General features: G+C 32.4%; 1 protein-coding gene across 1 annotated transcript; it reads left to right on the forward strand.

The window, feature by feature from the left end:
* The first annotated feature begins 412 nt into the window (after positions 1–412).
* LOC142616729 (late embryogenesis abundant protein At1g64065-like) lies at positions 413–1,042 on the forward strand. The gene has a single exon (XM_075789521.1). It carries the CDS (start codon positions 413–415, stop codon positions 1,040–1,042), a length of 630 nt encoding a protein of 209 aa, XP_075645636.1.
* Positions 1,043–14,518: the final 13,476 nt, after the last annotated feature.

Below are 14,518 nucleotides of genomic sequence, written 5' to 3' on the forward strand. Positions count from 1 at the left end.
AATAGTCACTTAGCACAACCACGATTTTTAAGCCCAACTTTTATTATTATATAGTATATAATATGATATGCTATAGTATGATATATGATATTATATTACTCTTCCAGATGCAAGAGACCATCTGGAAGTAAAAAATTCCACCTGAGCCGCGTTTGGAGGTTGAAGTAAACTCTCCCTCACTATGTCACGTTCGTCCCACTATTCACTCTATCTCTAGCAGTTAAATTAATTGTCCAAACACTTTTTTTTTCTTTTTTGATGTACACCAAACACTATATATATATATATATATATATATCAAATATTACTCACTTCAATGTCCACAAACAATTCCTTTACCATCAAAATTCGTTTCAAAACACTGAAAATAGGAACTAAAATAAGGAAACAAAACAGTTTTCTAGCCACTACAATGGCAGACAATGCGAACCAGCACGTGTACCCCAAGGCAGATGAAGAATTAGCCACACCCACTTTTGATTCCAAAGAGTTCCGCCGAAAGAACAGGATCAAGTTAGCCATAAATATTGCTGCTTTTCTTGTGTTGCAAATCATAGTCAGCTTGGTGTTTTCACTCATTGTGACGCGCTTTAGGACCCCTAAGGTCACGCTGGGTATGACTATGGTCACGTTCTATAACGTGAATACTAGCACCACCCAAACATCTCCTTCCTTTGACATGAGCTTCACAACCCAAGTTAGAGTCAAGAACACAAACTTTGGTCTCTATGAATATGATAGCACCAATGCCACGTTCATGTACCAAGGTGTAACAGTGGCGCAAGTCACGATTCCAAATGGAAAAGCTGGGCTACGTTCAACCAAAAAAGTTAGTGTCACTGTTAACGTGAATTCAAATGCACTGCCAAGCAATACCAGTCTTACAAGTGAGTTGAGTGCTGGGTTTTTGATCCTGAATAGCCATGCCGAGTTTAGTGGGAAAGTTGTATTGATGTTTGTGATGAAGAAGAAGTCAGCCGAAATGAACTGCACCATGTCCATTGATCTTTCAACAAAGGAGGTGCAAGCTATGAGTTGCTAGTGAACATAAACCTATTTAGTGTTTATTTAGCTCCTTTTGTTTGTTTATTTGTTTTTTGTGTGGCAAGATCTGTTTAATTTTTTTTTCGTTGCTCTTTTATCTATATTGGAAGCAATATGCATTTTATTGACCAAGATTTGATTACCATGTGCAAATTTCTGTTTTTATTATTCATCCTTGAATATTGTAATGAATAGTTTTAGGCTTTGAATTAGCCTCTCAGGATACAACATTTTTCACAATTTATTGAAATGGTATGTTGTGAGTGTGTTGAAAAACTAAAATGATTTTAGTGATGAGTCTATGTAAAAGTGATTATTCACCGATTGCACCATTTTTTATTCTTAAAAGTAGTTGTGAAAAAATTATGTCACAGCAAAGTTATATTGTAATAGTAAAAAAAAATTTGCATTAAAAAAATGCCATCGGACTAAAAGAATTAGGCAATCACAATTGCCAAGTGGACAACTAGTTGAATCATCATGGGACCGATTCAACTATATGAGCAACCAATTAAAATAAAAATTTGACTTGCCTCTATAATTTTTTTAACTAGAATCTCCTTTTGTTTTAATGAAAAACTACCACATCATCCACTAACTAAATAAAATGTGTAAATAAAAACTCATTACCACTTATCATTGTATATTTAAAATAAAATGGCATGTCTAATTAGAAAAGTATTGGAGGTAAAGCTAATCTTAAAATAAAAAGTAGTAGAATCAGCTTGAAAGAGAGATGTTGTGAATTTTGAGCCAATTGATTAGAAAATCCGGAGAAAAGTTGATGCCCATCTTAATGCTCCATATAATAATTGTGAGAAGCTATAAAAGTAGTGAAGTTGCATTGTTCTTCATTGGATTAAAGAAGAAGAAGAAGCTGATTCTTCCTCACTTTCACTGACATTGACGTTTAGGAGGAAACTTGCTAGGCAATTAGATTTTATGTGAATATTCCCTTACACTAGTAGCATTTAAATTTTATTTCTATTTGTCTTTCTTTGATATATATTTTTTTAATTGATATTGTTTTAGAACATTTCATGATAGGGCTAGCCTTGTTGAAGTAAATTGTTCTTGAAAATGACAAGTAGAATAAAGTGAATATAGCAATCAACCTCGAGATTTCCTCCAATTTTATCTGAAACCACAGAAAAACTAAAAATTAGAAACAAAATTTAGAAAATAAAGTGAATAAAGCTGAACGTAGAATAATATCCTTGTAGTAAAACAAGTAGGTGGTTAGTTATAGAAAATGACACCTAACGTATTAGAGGAAAGCAATAAAGTCTAAAAGGTTAGACCTTTATCTAACTTTATAGATTATAGGTTAGAACCTTATCAATATGATTAACTTTGGTTCCTAGTCTATAAAACCAAGTGGTATATTCTTTCTCACACCCTATTTCTTGAGCCTAATGACATAACCTTTTTGCAATGTTTGGGATGGCTTTAATCTAAGTGGCTTTGATCCACGAATGATTGCTTACAAATACCTTTTCATGAAATGTGTGTATTGTTAGAGAGAGAGATATGTTAGATTTACCAAATGAAGAATTGGAGCTGGGTTTAGACACTGCATATAAATGAAATCTTAACCCTTTTTGAAATCTTGTTTGTACCATTGAAGTAAACAATCTCCAAAAAGAAGCATCATCTTATGCTCTTTAAATTGTTTGCGACAAAATGATTCAGCATTTGCAGCCCTCTGATACATTGGGTCTTCCGAAGAGTCATACAGCATGCTACGTGTAAAACTTTGAATAACACAAGATGCATGGAACCATGGGAACTCAGGGTTTTTCACTTTCTTACATCCTTCAACATATTCTTCAAGGAAAATAGAAAATGTTCTTTCTATATTATCAAGTTTGAAAGGATGAGAAAACGAGATTGGAAATGAAGAGAGATGGAAAGGGTTAGAGGTCAGATCAGCTTGCACTTCAATGAGCGTAAGAATAGCCAAATCTATCATCACCAGCATAAGATTTTTCATTAATTTCATAGTCATCGATTTTCTACAGCTTATGAGATTTTATTGTATTGAAATTAAATATAGAAAAATGGATAAGAACGAAACCCTTGGCCTCCTTGTATACAATTGAATGCTTAGAAACATTTTTTTATTATAAAATAATGAATCTATTAATTTATATATTTTTAAAATATTTTTGTTCAAATAAGCAATATTAAAAAAATTAAACTTTTAGAATTTTGTGCATTTTAAGTTGGTTAGCTTCTAGTTTAAGTAATACCGTTTGGTTTGGTCACAAGTTTCATAATAGCTTTTATGTTAGCATATTATTATTTTGTTTTTCTTGATAATTTGATAGTTGAAAATGAGAGAACTTGAACTTTGATGTTTCCGTCGGAAACACTAGAATGTGTCAATTAAGCAATAAGGCTATTGACAATAACATATGATTTTTACAAAAAGTAAAGTATTCTCATAAAATTGCATTTACTTTCAAATGAACATGTAAGATAAAATGATCCAATTAATAGCTATAATATATTTGATCAACGCACTTACTTAAAAGTTTTAAAAGAAGATATTGGTTCAAAAAAAAAAATGATAAACATCAGTCAGTTTTTGTTGTAGGCGATAATTAAACTTCAAATCTGTTATTCAACCATCATAGACTTTACCAATTGAGCTAATTGGAACTCATTATTCGTAAGTCTTATTTATGGAGAAGAAAATATATAGGAAAAAATGGATTGTTGCATATTATGATGTGATATTTAATTTTGAAGTTGATAGAAAAAAAAAATGTAGTCCTCATGTTATATATTACTTTGGATAGTAGTAATAAATTAATTGATACTTAAGTTTTTTTGTTGGAGGAAATTGAATACTTAAGTAAGGCAAAAACAATTTATGGTATTAACACTACCCTAATGTTTTTTTTGTTTTTTGTTTTATTACTGAGTTATTTCAAAAAAAGTTGACTTTTGATGAAAATAGATTATAACATAAGTGATTTTTTTCCATAAAATAATGTCCTTTGGTTATTACATATTCTGAGCTTCCAAAATATTTTCTGATGTAATAAGTAGATAAATTTTAGCAAAAATCATCTACAGAATCATATCCAATATCTATGATCAACAATAAATTTTTTTTTCCAATTAACATCCTATTTTAAGATTTATATAAAATTTATGTCAATCATACAAAATTTGTCCTAAAATTAACAAATAACTGAACTAGTTGACGTGAGTTTAAATTAATGAGAACAACAAACTATAAACTATACAATACAACATTTTCCTAGAAATGTTTTATTTAAGGGTAAACTATATATTTGGTTATTATCTTTTACACTATATTTCATTTTGATTCCTAACCTTTCAATTATGTCTATTTGATCTCTAACTTTTCAAAATCATATCAATTTAGTATTTGTCGTTATCTCTTGGATAGAAATTGCTAACGTGACAAACTGCTAAAATAAAAAAATTAGTTAAATTAATTTTTTATTTTAACAGTTTGTCACGTCAGCAATTTTCCATCAAAGAGATAATAGTGAGAACTAAATTGACATGACATTGAAAGATTATTGACCAAATTGACACAATTGAAATATTAAGGACTAAATAGATAATTTATACTTTATTTAAATACTTAAAAATCGTAACTTTTCATAGAGTTAGATAATGAGTCAAAGTGATTTTTTTCTTCTTCTTCAAATATGTCCCATGGTAAGTGTTACAAGCCTCCAAACAGTTAATATATAAATATTGGTTTTTTTTTTAGCAAAATTATTATAAAATTGCAAGGCAAAAGTCAGGTTTATTTAGGTGCACAATAGGATTTAAAGAATATATATCATGAAAACTAGGCCAAATGGCAACAGGAAGAAAAAATAATAAAAAAATAAAAAGCAATGGACAAGTGAAGTCTTATGTTGATTTAATGTTTCAGTTGAGCGAGACTCTTCTTGTTATGGAATTGGTCAACCTGAAATGTTAACAAAATTCTCATTTGGTAATTTCACAACAAAACATTTTTGGTCCGTTTGGATTGAAGGGGAGGGAGGGGGAGTAGAGTAGAGTAGAGTAGATTTAGCACAAAATTAGCTTATTTTTAGCCAACTCTATTCTACTCCCCCTCCTTCCAAACATGCCATTTAAGAATTACTCTAATGTGTGTGAAAGGAGAGAGTATCATTCTTCGTACTATGAGAGTATCTAAGTATTACTTTGATACACACTTAAGTAATAATGAGCTAATAACCCCACAAATAAAACTAGACTCATCTATACTGTTATTTAAAGGGTTTTTCCTGTTTGGACCAAATTTTTTTTTGTTCCAAAATACTCTATTTTTCTAAGTTTAAGTAGAGACAAAAATAAAGGATAATTGGTAAAATTACGTCTTTTAACTCCTGCTAAAACATTGTCAACAAAATAAGACCACTCTCTTGGTTAAACGGATTCAACAAATGTACTTTTTTTTCCTAATTGCCAAAATGAAATGACCGCAAGTTTTTATTACTAAACTGTTTTTTTCCACCTCCACATTTCTCTCTCACGTTAGTAGTTAAGTACTAATACAACTTCTTTCTTTTTAAAAATAAAAAATAAATATAAAACTTTTTTTCCTCCCATGAACGTACTCTTTTTTCTTTTTCTTTTTTCTAATTGCCAAAATGAAATTGTCTACAACTTTTTATCACTGAACGGTTTATCAAATTTCAAAAGTTTAACGCATCTTTTTTCCCTAAAATTTCTCATGCATTATTTCTATTTAGATATATTCCACACACTTTTTACATATCCTATACCTCATTCTCTTTGAAAACCATATGTACTCATGCTTCTTTAACGTGAATTCTTGGCCAAGAATTTCCAAACATTGCATCAAGAAGACAAGAACATCTATTCCTTTATTGTTGATAATTCCGTCGTTGTAGATTCGAAAACTCAAATCCAAGGTTTTTTGTTTTGTGATTTTTTTAGTTGGTTTAATCATTAATGTTGTTTTGAAAACCATAGGTCACAATTTAGTTTTATGTTGTTATTTTTATACACCCTGTAGATGGCTTTGTTGGTTTAGGTTCAAGGTATTTATTTTTATAGAAACAAAGGAAGCAGAAAATCATTTCGGTATAGTCAAGTATGATTTATATATATATATATATATATATATATATATATATATATATATATATATATATATATATATATATAAATTTCCTTTTGTTAGTGTTAATGTAGGTGATATGGTCCATATGTATAGAACAATGTTGGCCTAAATTGCATTTTCTGGACATTATGGAGATCTTGATTGCTTTTTTTAATTCCTCTTTTTCTCTCTATTTTTATTTTTGTATTTGACTTCATCTACGTGAATGTGATAGATCACCAAGGAATTTTGTGAGCATCCAGGTAAAAACCTTGCCATTGTCAAGAGCTTTTGAACCGAGAACCCTTTGGTGGTGAATGGTTTACCTACTAGAAAAGTTCTTCCAAATGGCATCTAAAGATCAGTGTCCACTATGCCCTGGAACAACAAAATGCATAAAATTTGTTTGGAGAGAAAGGATCCAGACCCAAATAAGTTCTACTGACACAATATTTGTCGCTGCAAGCACCATTACGTAGATAAACATGTGTGGCTTCATGTGAATCAAATCATCATATCTAGGTTATCCTACAAAAGTTGTGTGGTGTACGAGCCGTGATCACAAAGAGAGTATAACTTTTGGATAGGATCTCTCTTTTTTTGGTTGAGAAAATAAATTGGGTGCTAGAGTGGTCTTTAGTGAGAATTTTTTTTTTTAGAAATAAAATGATTTTAGACATGCTACATTTGTAGACTTCTTTTTCTGATTTTGTTATTATTTTTCCAAGAGTCTTGAGGGGCTCTGTCAATTATCTTGGTTTTTTAATGTTTTTTTTATCTAATTAATACATTACTAGCCTCTGAGCAAGCGCGTGAGCGCGTGCTCAGAGGCTCTTCTATTTTTTGGATAAGAGTTAATTTAGAATATTTATTAAATTTGAAATTACTACATTTTTCAATCACAAAAAAAACCTAAGAGTGTGATGAAAAATTATTTCACCACACAAAATACTCATCACACTCCTAGATTTTTTTTTTTGATTGAAAAATGTATTAATCCCAAATTTAATAAATACTCTAAATTAACCTTTATCCAAAAAATTGAAGAGCCTCTGAACACACACTTGAGCATGTGCTCAGAGGCTAGTAACCTATTACTCAGGACTCTAACAAATTTATAAAATACTTATCTTTTCTAAAAGAAAGAACAAACACATTAATTGCATGGAGATCGACGAAAATATGTACAGAAACAAAAGTTATAAAATCCCAGTAGCTTGCATAATCTTGAGTAAAAGTTCACAAAGAACATGTAGTTTATAAAATCCCAGTACACAAACTACTACCTTATCAAGAAACGCACATGCACCCCCGCACACACATGTAGTTTACTCCCCCTAAATTTGAGCCAAGTATAAAACCAGTCTCCATTCTGCCACGAAATGACAAAGGATAAATGTAATTATGTAAAAATGAATGGCAGGAGAAGGTGAGACACACTCTAAAACTTACATGGAGAAGGTGAACCTAAGGTGCCTAAAAAGTGAGACTTATGATGAAGCACATAGTGCAATATGCTTATGACCATGTCATTTATAAGACAACAAGTAACTCACTGCGTGAAATCAAGAAATAAAGCTTGAGGATGATGCAAGTGAGTGTGAACCAAATGCTTCAATGGTGCTTTGACTGGCCCCTTTCCTTTTAAGAAAAAGATTCAAGTTGTAGAATCAGCTTGAAAGAGTGACGTTGTGGATTTTGAGCCAATTGATTAGAAAAATCGGAGAAAAGTTAATGCCCATCTTGATGCTCCACAAAATAAGTGTGAGAAGCCATAAAAGTAGTGAAATTGCATTGCATGGTATTCATCGGATATAAAGAAGAAGAAGCTTATTCTTCCTCACTTTCACTGACACCCCATGTGATGTTTAACGCCATGTCCTTTTAGAAGGAAACTTGCTAGGCAATTAGATTTTATGTGCCTATTCCCTTTACAGTTGTAGCATTTAACTTTTATTTCCATGTGTCTTTCTTTGATTTTTTTTTTTTTTTGGGTATTTTTTTTAGAACGTTTCATGAGGGTGTAGAGAGGGAAAATTCCCGACCTATTACAAGCTGACACATCATACTACCAAGTCCACAAAATACAACCAATTACAAAGTGCCACATACTGCTGCTAGGTTTTGCCATCACTATTCAGAAACCAATGGAAATTTGCTAAGTGTCATTGAAATAAAGGCATGAAACTGCATCAGCAGGTGTAAGCGATGACACAAGCAACCCTGCATGTGTGAGCGATGACACAAGCAATCCAGCACGTGTAAACGATGACATAAGTGGACCAATCAGGTTGTGACAAGTGTCACCAATCAGACCCTGCCACGTGTCACTCACCCACCCCTAAACTCCTATAAATAGAAGCCTTCCCAGGACAGAAGGGGAGAGAGACAGAAGAAAAAGAAGATATCTTGAGTTCAGAAATCCAGAAGCTCTGCCGGAATCAAACCCCGAAGCCTCCAGGAATTTCAAGAACTTCAACCTCAAATACAAACAACATTCGAAGCAAAGTCATCCAAACTACTTGCCTAAATCTCAAAGTTCACTGGAATCAAGCTCAAAAGCCTCCAAGAACCTCAACACGCCATAGATCAACGAAGCTCTACGGAATCAAGCCTCTAAAGCACCGAAGAACTTCCACCGCAAACCTTCAAACACGAAGAACACGAAGAACATACGAAGAACAAAGAATTCCTAACAAGCTCATAGCCAGAAATTCGTTGTAATTCCGTTTCAAAGATCTTCGATCCATTCCTCAGCTAAATTGAAGGATATCTTGTGTTCAAATCAAAATCACATTACCACAATTCCAATCAACAAATCTTTCAAAGAGATCGAATCAGAGGATCACTCTTTTGTAATTACAGAGAATTGTACCACATATTCATCAATATAAATTCGCATTTGTGAAACTATTTTACTTGTTTGATTTATTTCGAACTAAGAAATTTAGTCGTCTATAGAGGGTAAGAGGACTTAAACCTATATAGGATTTAAATTTTAAAGGCAACCTTAATTTTTCTTAGGATCATCCAAGGTGAGTTCATTTAATTGAAAATATCCAAGGTAATGCTAAAGTTGACAATGTCACACAATTACACATTAGATTTAGGCTTTTAGGCTAATTTTTTTGTTTGAACAATATTTTGAAAAATACTACGTCCATAATATTTTCACAACAAATTCAATGTGGCAATTGTTACTGGTTCTAATTTACATATCACTGAAATTGTTTTATTGTCCACTGATAACAATTTGCACTTAGGATTTGTTGTAAAAGTACTGTAGAAATGTTGTAAACATAGCATTTCTCGCAAATTTTTGTTCAATTTTCAATGGACCAAAATTTTGGAGAGGTCAAATTTTATTTTTTACGAGCTTAAATTTTTATTTAAAATATTCAAGTTTATTTTTAGGGTGGTCAAGTTCTTTTTTAGGGTGGTTAACAACACACATTAATTTAAAATTCTTTTTTTAAGGTATAAAAATTATTTTTTCCAAGTTCAGGGTGGTCTTGTGACCACCCTAAAGTATACATAGCACTGCCCTGATGCAATTATATAGTTGACTAATGCATTTTTGTTCCCTCTAATTACTTTTAATTATGTTTTATTTTTATTAAATTAACTTGTATATTTTCAGATATGTCAAGACTTACTCTCCCCCTCCCCCCAAAAAATACTTACTTGATGCTATTATTATTTTTAAGTAAGAAAATATCATATGTTAAGTCAAAATTACAAACATTCTTCATGTAGAAGCAACAAATAAATATAATATACTTATAAAAAAATATAATACATATATACACACACAATATTTTTTTTATTCTTTGGATATATTTATTTATTTATTTTTCTTGACCCCTGAAAAAAATTCCAGACTCCACTACTCTAAAATATGTTTATGGTAATGAATATTACAACAACAAAACAAAAAAAATACACGTTGCTACAATGCACATGTAAATATACAAGTTAGAAAGCCTCTCTAGAAGCTCACCCATTCTATGGTTGTAGAGCTTTAGGGTCCATGTGATGGCCTTGCCCTTGCAAGTTGCAAGAACCCTCCACATCTACAAGCAACTCATTGAAATTGATGCACAATCTGTTCTTAACATTATTACATTCCACTATACTTTGCTAGATGCATCTCATCCATGTGGTGCTTTAATTATTGACTACAGGTCCATTCTCCAACATTTTGAGGAGAAAATAGTAAAATAGGCATAACTTTCTAACTATATAATTAGTTGTTACGGTTTGCAAACTATATATTTTACTAGCATCTCGAGTCTAAGAGGCTCGATTTTGGGCTATAAATCGAGTCTTTGATGGTCGATTTTTATAGTTTAATTCTGTCTGATGTGGCATTTTTTTCACGTGGCGACTACTTGGAAATCGAGTCTCTAAGACTCGATTTACATCCTAAACCTTCCCTCTTTTCCTTCTTATTTTTTCTACGTTTCACATCTCTCTTCTCTTTACATCTCCATCTGTTCCTTTCTTCCTCCCTACCTCTTCATCTTTTCCTTTCTTCCTCCTCCACGTTGATCTGCCGTCGAACCAGGCTGACCTAGGCCGCCGCGCGACCCAGGCTGACCCAGGCAGCGCGCGACCCAAGCCGCGTCACGCCTAGGCCGCGCGCGACCCAGGCCGCGCGACCTGGATCTGGGCGTGCGCGACCTGGATCTGGGCTTGTGCTGGGTTTTTTTTTTTTTTTTGTGGTGAGTTTTGCTCAGTCATGGTGGATGGATTTAATATTTTTTTTGCTTTGTAAATCGAGGGTTAGAGACTCGATTTCCAGGTAGACTCCACGTAGGAAAAATTGCCACATCATACATTAAAAATCGACCTTCAAAAACTCGATTTTTAGGCCCAAAATCGAGCCTCTTAAACTCGAGATGCTAGTAAAATATATAGTTTGCAAACCGTAACAACTAATTATATAGTTAGAAAGTTATACCTATTTTACTATTTTCTCCACATTTTGAGGAAGCTCACATCAGTCAATAGGTAATGCTTGGGATGTTATTTATCCTAAACGTTGTACTACTTAATTATCTTTAATTTAATTCCTCTTTCACCAAAAAAGAAAGAAAGAATATTCCCCTTTTATTTTCCCTCCCCTTTGCTGGCCAATACTCTCTCTTGCCTGGGTTTGGCTTTTTTTTCTTTTCTTTTTTCTTTTTTTTTGCACAAATGAACTTTTAGTCTCTATATTTTGACCCGATTTTTATTTTGGTCCCTACATTTTATTTTTACCACTTTTAGTCCCTAAACCAATTAACGTGGGATATTTAAGTCTTTATCGTGAGCCAACTAACAAAAAATGCTGACGTAGCTGACAATACAGTAAAATAATAATTAAAAAATCTATTTTGGCATTACAAAATTGCCACGTCAGCATTTAAATTAAAAATAATTAATTTATTAATTTTAACTAAATGAAAAAAATTAAAAACAAACAATAACATTAATTGAGATCTAAGAGTGCTTGAACAAGAACACAATCTCATATCTAAGAACACAAACCCAGAAATTAAAAAAAAAAAAAAAAAACACACACACACACACACACACAACAACAACAACAACAAAAACAACAACAACAACAACAACAAACAACCATTCAAGACCGAATTCTCCAGCAAATCACTAATCCACATAATCAAGAATATTGTAATGACATTCACATTCTCATTCTCATTATCTGACTCTGAGATCCCAATCAAATACGAGTAAAAAAAAATGTCAACTTCTGATCTGGGCAGTCTCGGTCTCCGTCTGCAAATCCGTCTTGGGTTTTTCTTTCCGATCTGGGTAGTCTCGGATCCAACCAGATCTTCCACCTACAAGTTTTTCTATCAAAATTTTCTCACACAACAAAACAAAAGCAGAGAGAGAGAGAGAGAGTTGGGAAATTTAGACCCCGGTTGATAGAATTAACAAGTTTTAAACCCAAGTTGTTAATTAGGTTTATTATGAATAAACTTGTTAAAAACAAACAAACATTAATATCATGTCAAAAATAATGCAGCGAAAAAATAAATAAGACAAGATATGATGACCCAAGAAAACCAATGAAACCAACCAGTTTCACAATAAAAAACCTAGGGGGAAACCTTCTTGAAAAGCAATTCACTATAGTAAAGAGAAGTTTCAGATCTAGTACAAAACCTTTTTCCCTAGACTCTACAATCCCCGTAGATGAACTTAGAGCAAAAATCTTCTACCACTTCGAAACCTCTGAACTCTTTAATATATGAACGCCACCCTTTGATGCACGGATCCCAGTACGTGACTAACTCCCTTGCACGAATCCCAGTTCGTGACTCACTCACCAACTTGAGAAAGAAGAATGTTGGTTGCAAAGTTCTTCACTTCATCAACAATGAAGAACAAGAAGCACTTGATTACAAAACCCTAAGGCGCAAAGACGCAGTAGCTTCTTTTTGAGAGAATAAGGCTTCGGTCACCTTTTTCATATGTTCTCCTTGTATTCTCTTATGTGACGGCCTCTAAAATAAGCCTTATATATATCTAGAGTTGTAAGAAAAGAAATCCTACACAAATACAAAAGTCTGGCCCAAAAATTAGATCTGAAAATCTGAATTTCCGTAACCTCTATAGATACCTCGATAGATAGCAGGTGTCGAGCCTCATTAAACCTCGATAGATAGCTATCTGTCGAACAGCTGTTGAGAAGCTATCCGCAGGTGTCCATAGGTGTCCAGCTATCTGTCCGCAAGTGTCCACAGGTGTCCACTTATCTGTCCAGCTTTAGTAAACAGTTTTTCTTCACTTGTTTCTTGGTCCAATCTTTATGGTTTTAATACTATACTTGAACAACATGTTCTTTGAAGTATTAAAAACATCCTAGATCTACCCAAATATAAGTAAAATGCGTTTTATCAAAGGATTAACCAACTACAAAAAATATATCCTTAACAGAGAGAAAACCAAAACCTTTTGGAGACGATGGAGTTTGAAGGAGAGGAGCTCGGAGAAGTAAGGTTGTTGAGCGGAGGAGGAGGAGGCGGAAGTGAAGGTGAGAGAGATGAGGCTCGACAGCAACGACAACGTCGTTTCCTTTGCTGCATTTTTCGAGTCCATTTCCAAAGAAGATCTACTCCAATCGATGAGCTCTGAGAATCGGATCTGCCTTTTATTCTTGTGTTACAGAATTGTTTTAATTCGACTAAGAATGTCCTGGACATCCTGGTTTTTCCATCCAATAATTCTGGGGACTGTGTCATGGACCTCTTTGGATTTGTGTTTGTATTTTTTGGGTTGTTGCTGGTTTTGCTAAAGATGGATTGATGGGTTTGTATTTGTATTCTTGCTGGATTTGTGTTCTTGCTGGATTTGTCAGCATTTGTGTTTGTGTTTGTGTTCGTGTTCTTACTAGATTTGTGTTTGCATTCTTGCTTAATCTTGTGTTTGTTTTCTAAGAAAAAAAGGAAAATGTCAAATAAAGGAAAATGTTCTTGTTTTTAAATCTGGATTTGGGTTCTTATTGTTCTTGTTCAAGGCATTTTTAGATCTCAATTTATGCGATTTTTTGTTTTTAATTTTTTTCATTTAGTTAAAATTAATAAATTAATTTTTTTAAAAATTTAAATGCTAACGTGACAATTTTTTAATGCCAAAATAGAATTTTTTAATTATTATTTTACTGTGCCGTCAGCCACGTCAGCATTTTTTGTTAGTTGAGTGACGGTAAGGACTTAAATATCATGCGTTAATTGGTTTAGGGACTAAAAGTAGTAAAAATAAAATGTAGGGACCAAAATAGAAATTGGGTCAAAATATAAAGACTAAAAATGCATTTACGCCTTTTTTTTAACCTTTTGTTGCTAATGTGTTTATAAAATAATATTTTATTAATATGATAGAATGCAAAATAAAAAATGAGATGTAAAGTATGTTGTAAAAGTGATGATGTAAAATAGATAAAATGACTCTTTGATGATATTGTTTTTTACATTTCCAAATAGAAATGCTCTCAAAGGTTAAAATCATTCATGAGTTAAAATTTTAGGGACCATTTGACCAAAATTTAATCTTTCTCTTCTATACAATTTTAACAAGTATACATTAAACAACCCAACAATCTCACGTCATGTATATACTATTTCGCAATTATTTGATGACAGAGTAGTAAAAAGATGTATTGACTAATAAGTCTATATAAAAAGGGACAAAATTTGGCCACTTAATATTTTTTATTGGATATGAATTTTAACTGACCCACCATTATATTACTTTTTTTTTTCTTACATCTTTCATGCTTGCAAAATTTTCAAAATATCAAAGAAATAGCTATTTCATCAATTAAATGCTTAT

The sequence above is a fragment of the Castanea sativa genome, chromosome 11, assembly GCF_040712315.1.
Source record: "Castanea sativa cultivar Marrone di Chiusa Pesio chromosome 11, ASM4071231v1".
Taxonomy (NCBI): domain Eukaryota; kingdom Viridiplantae; phylum Streptophyta; class Magnoliopsida; order Fagales; family Fagaceae; genus Castanea; species Castanea sativa.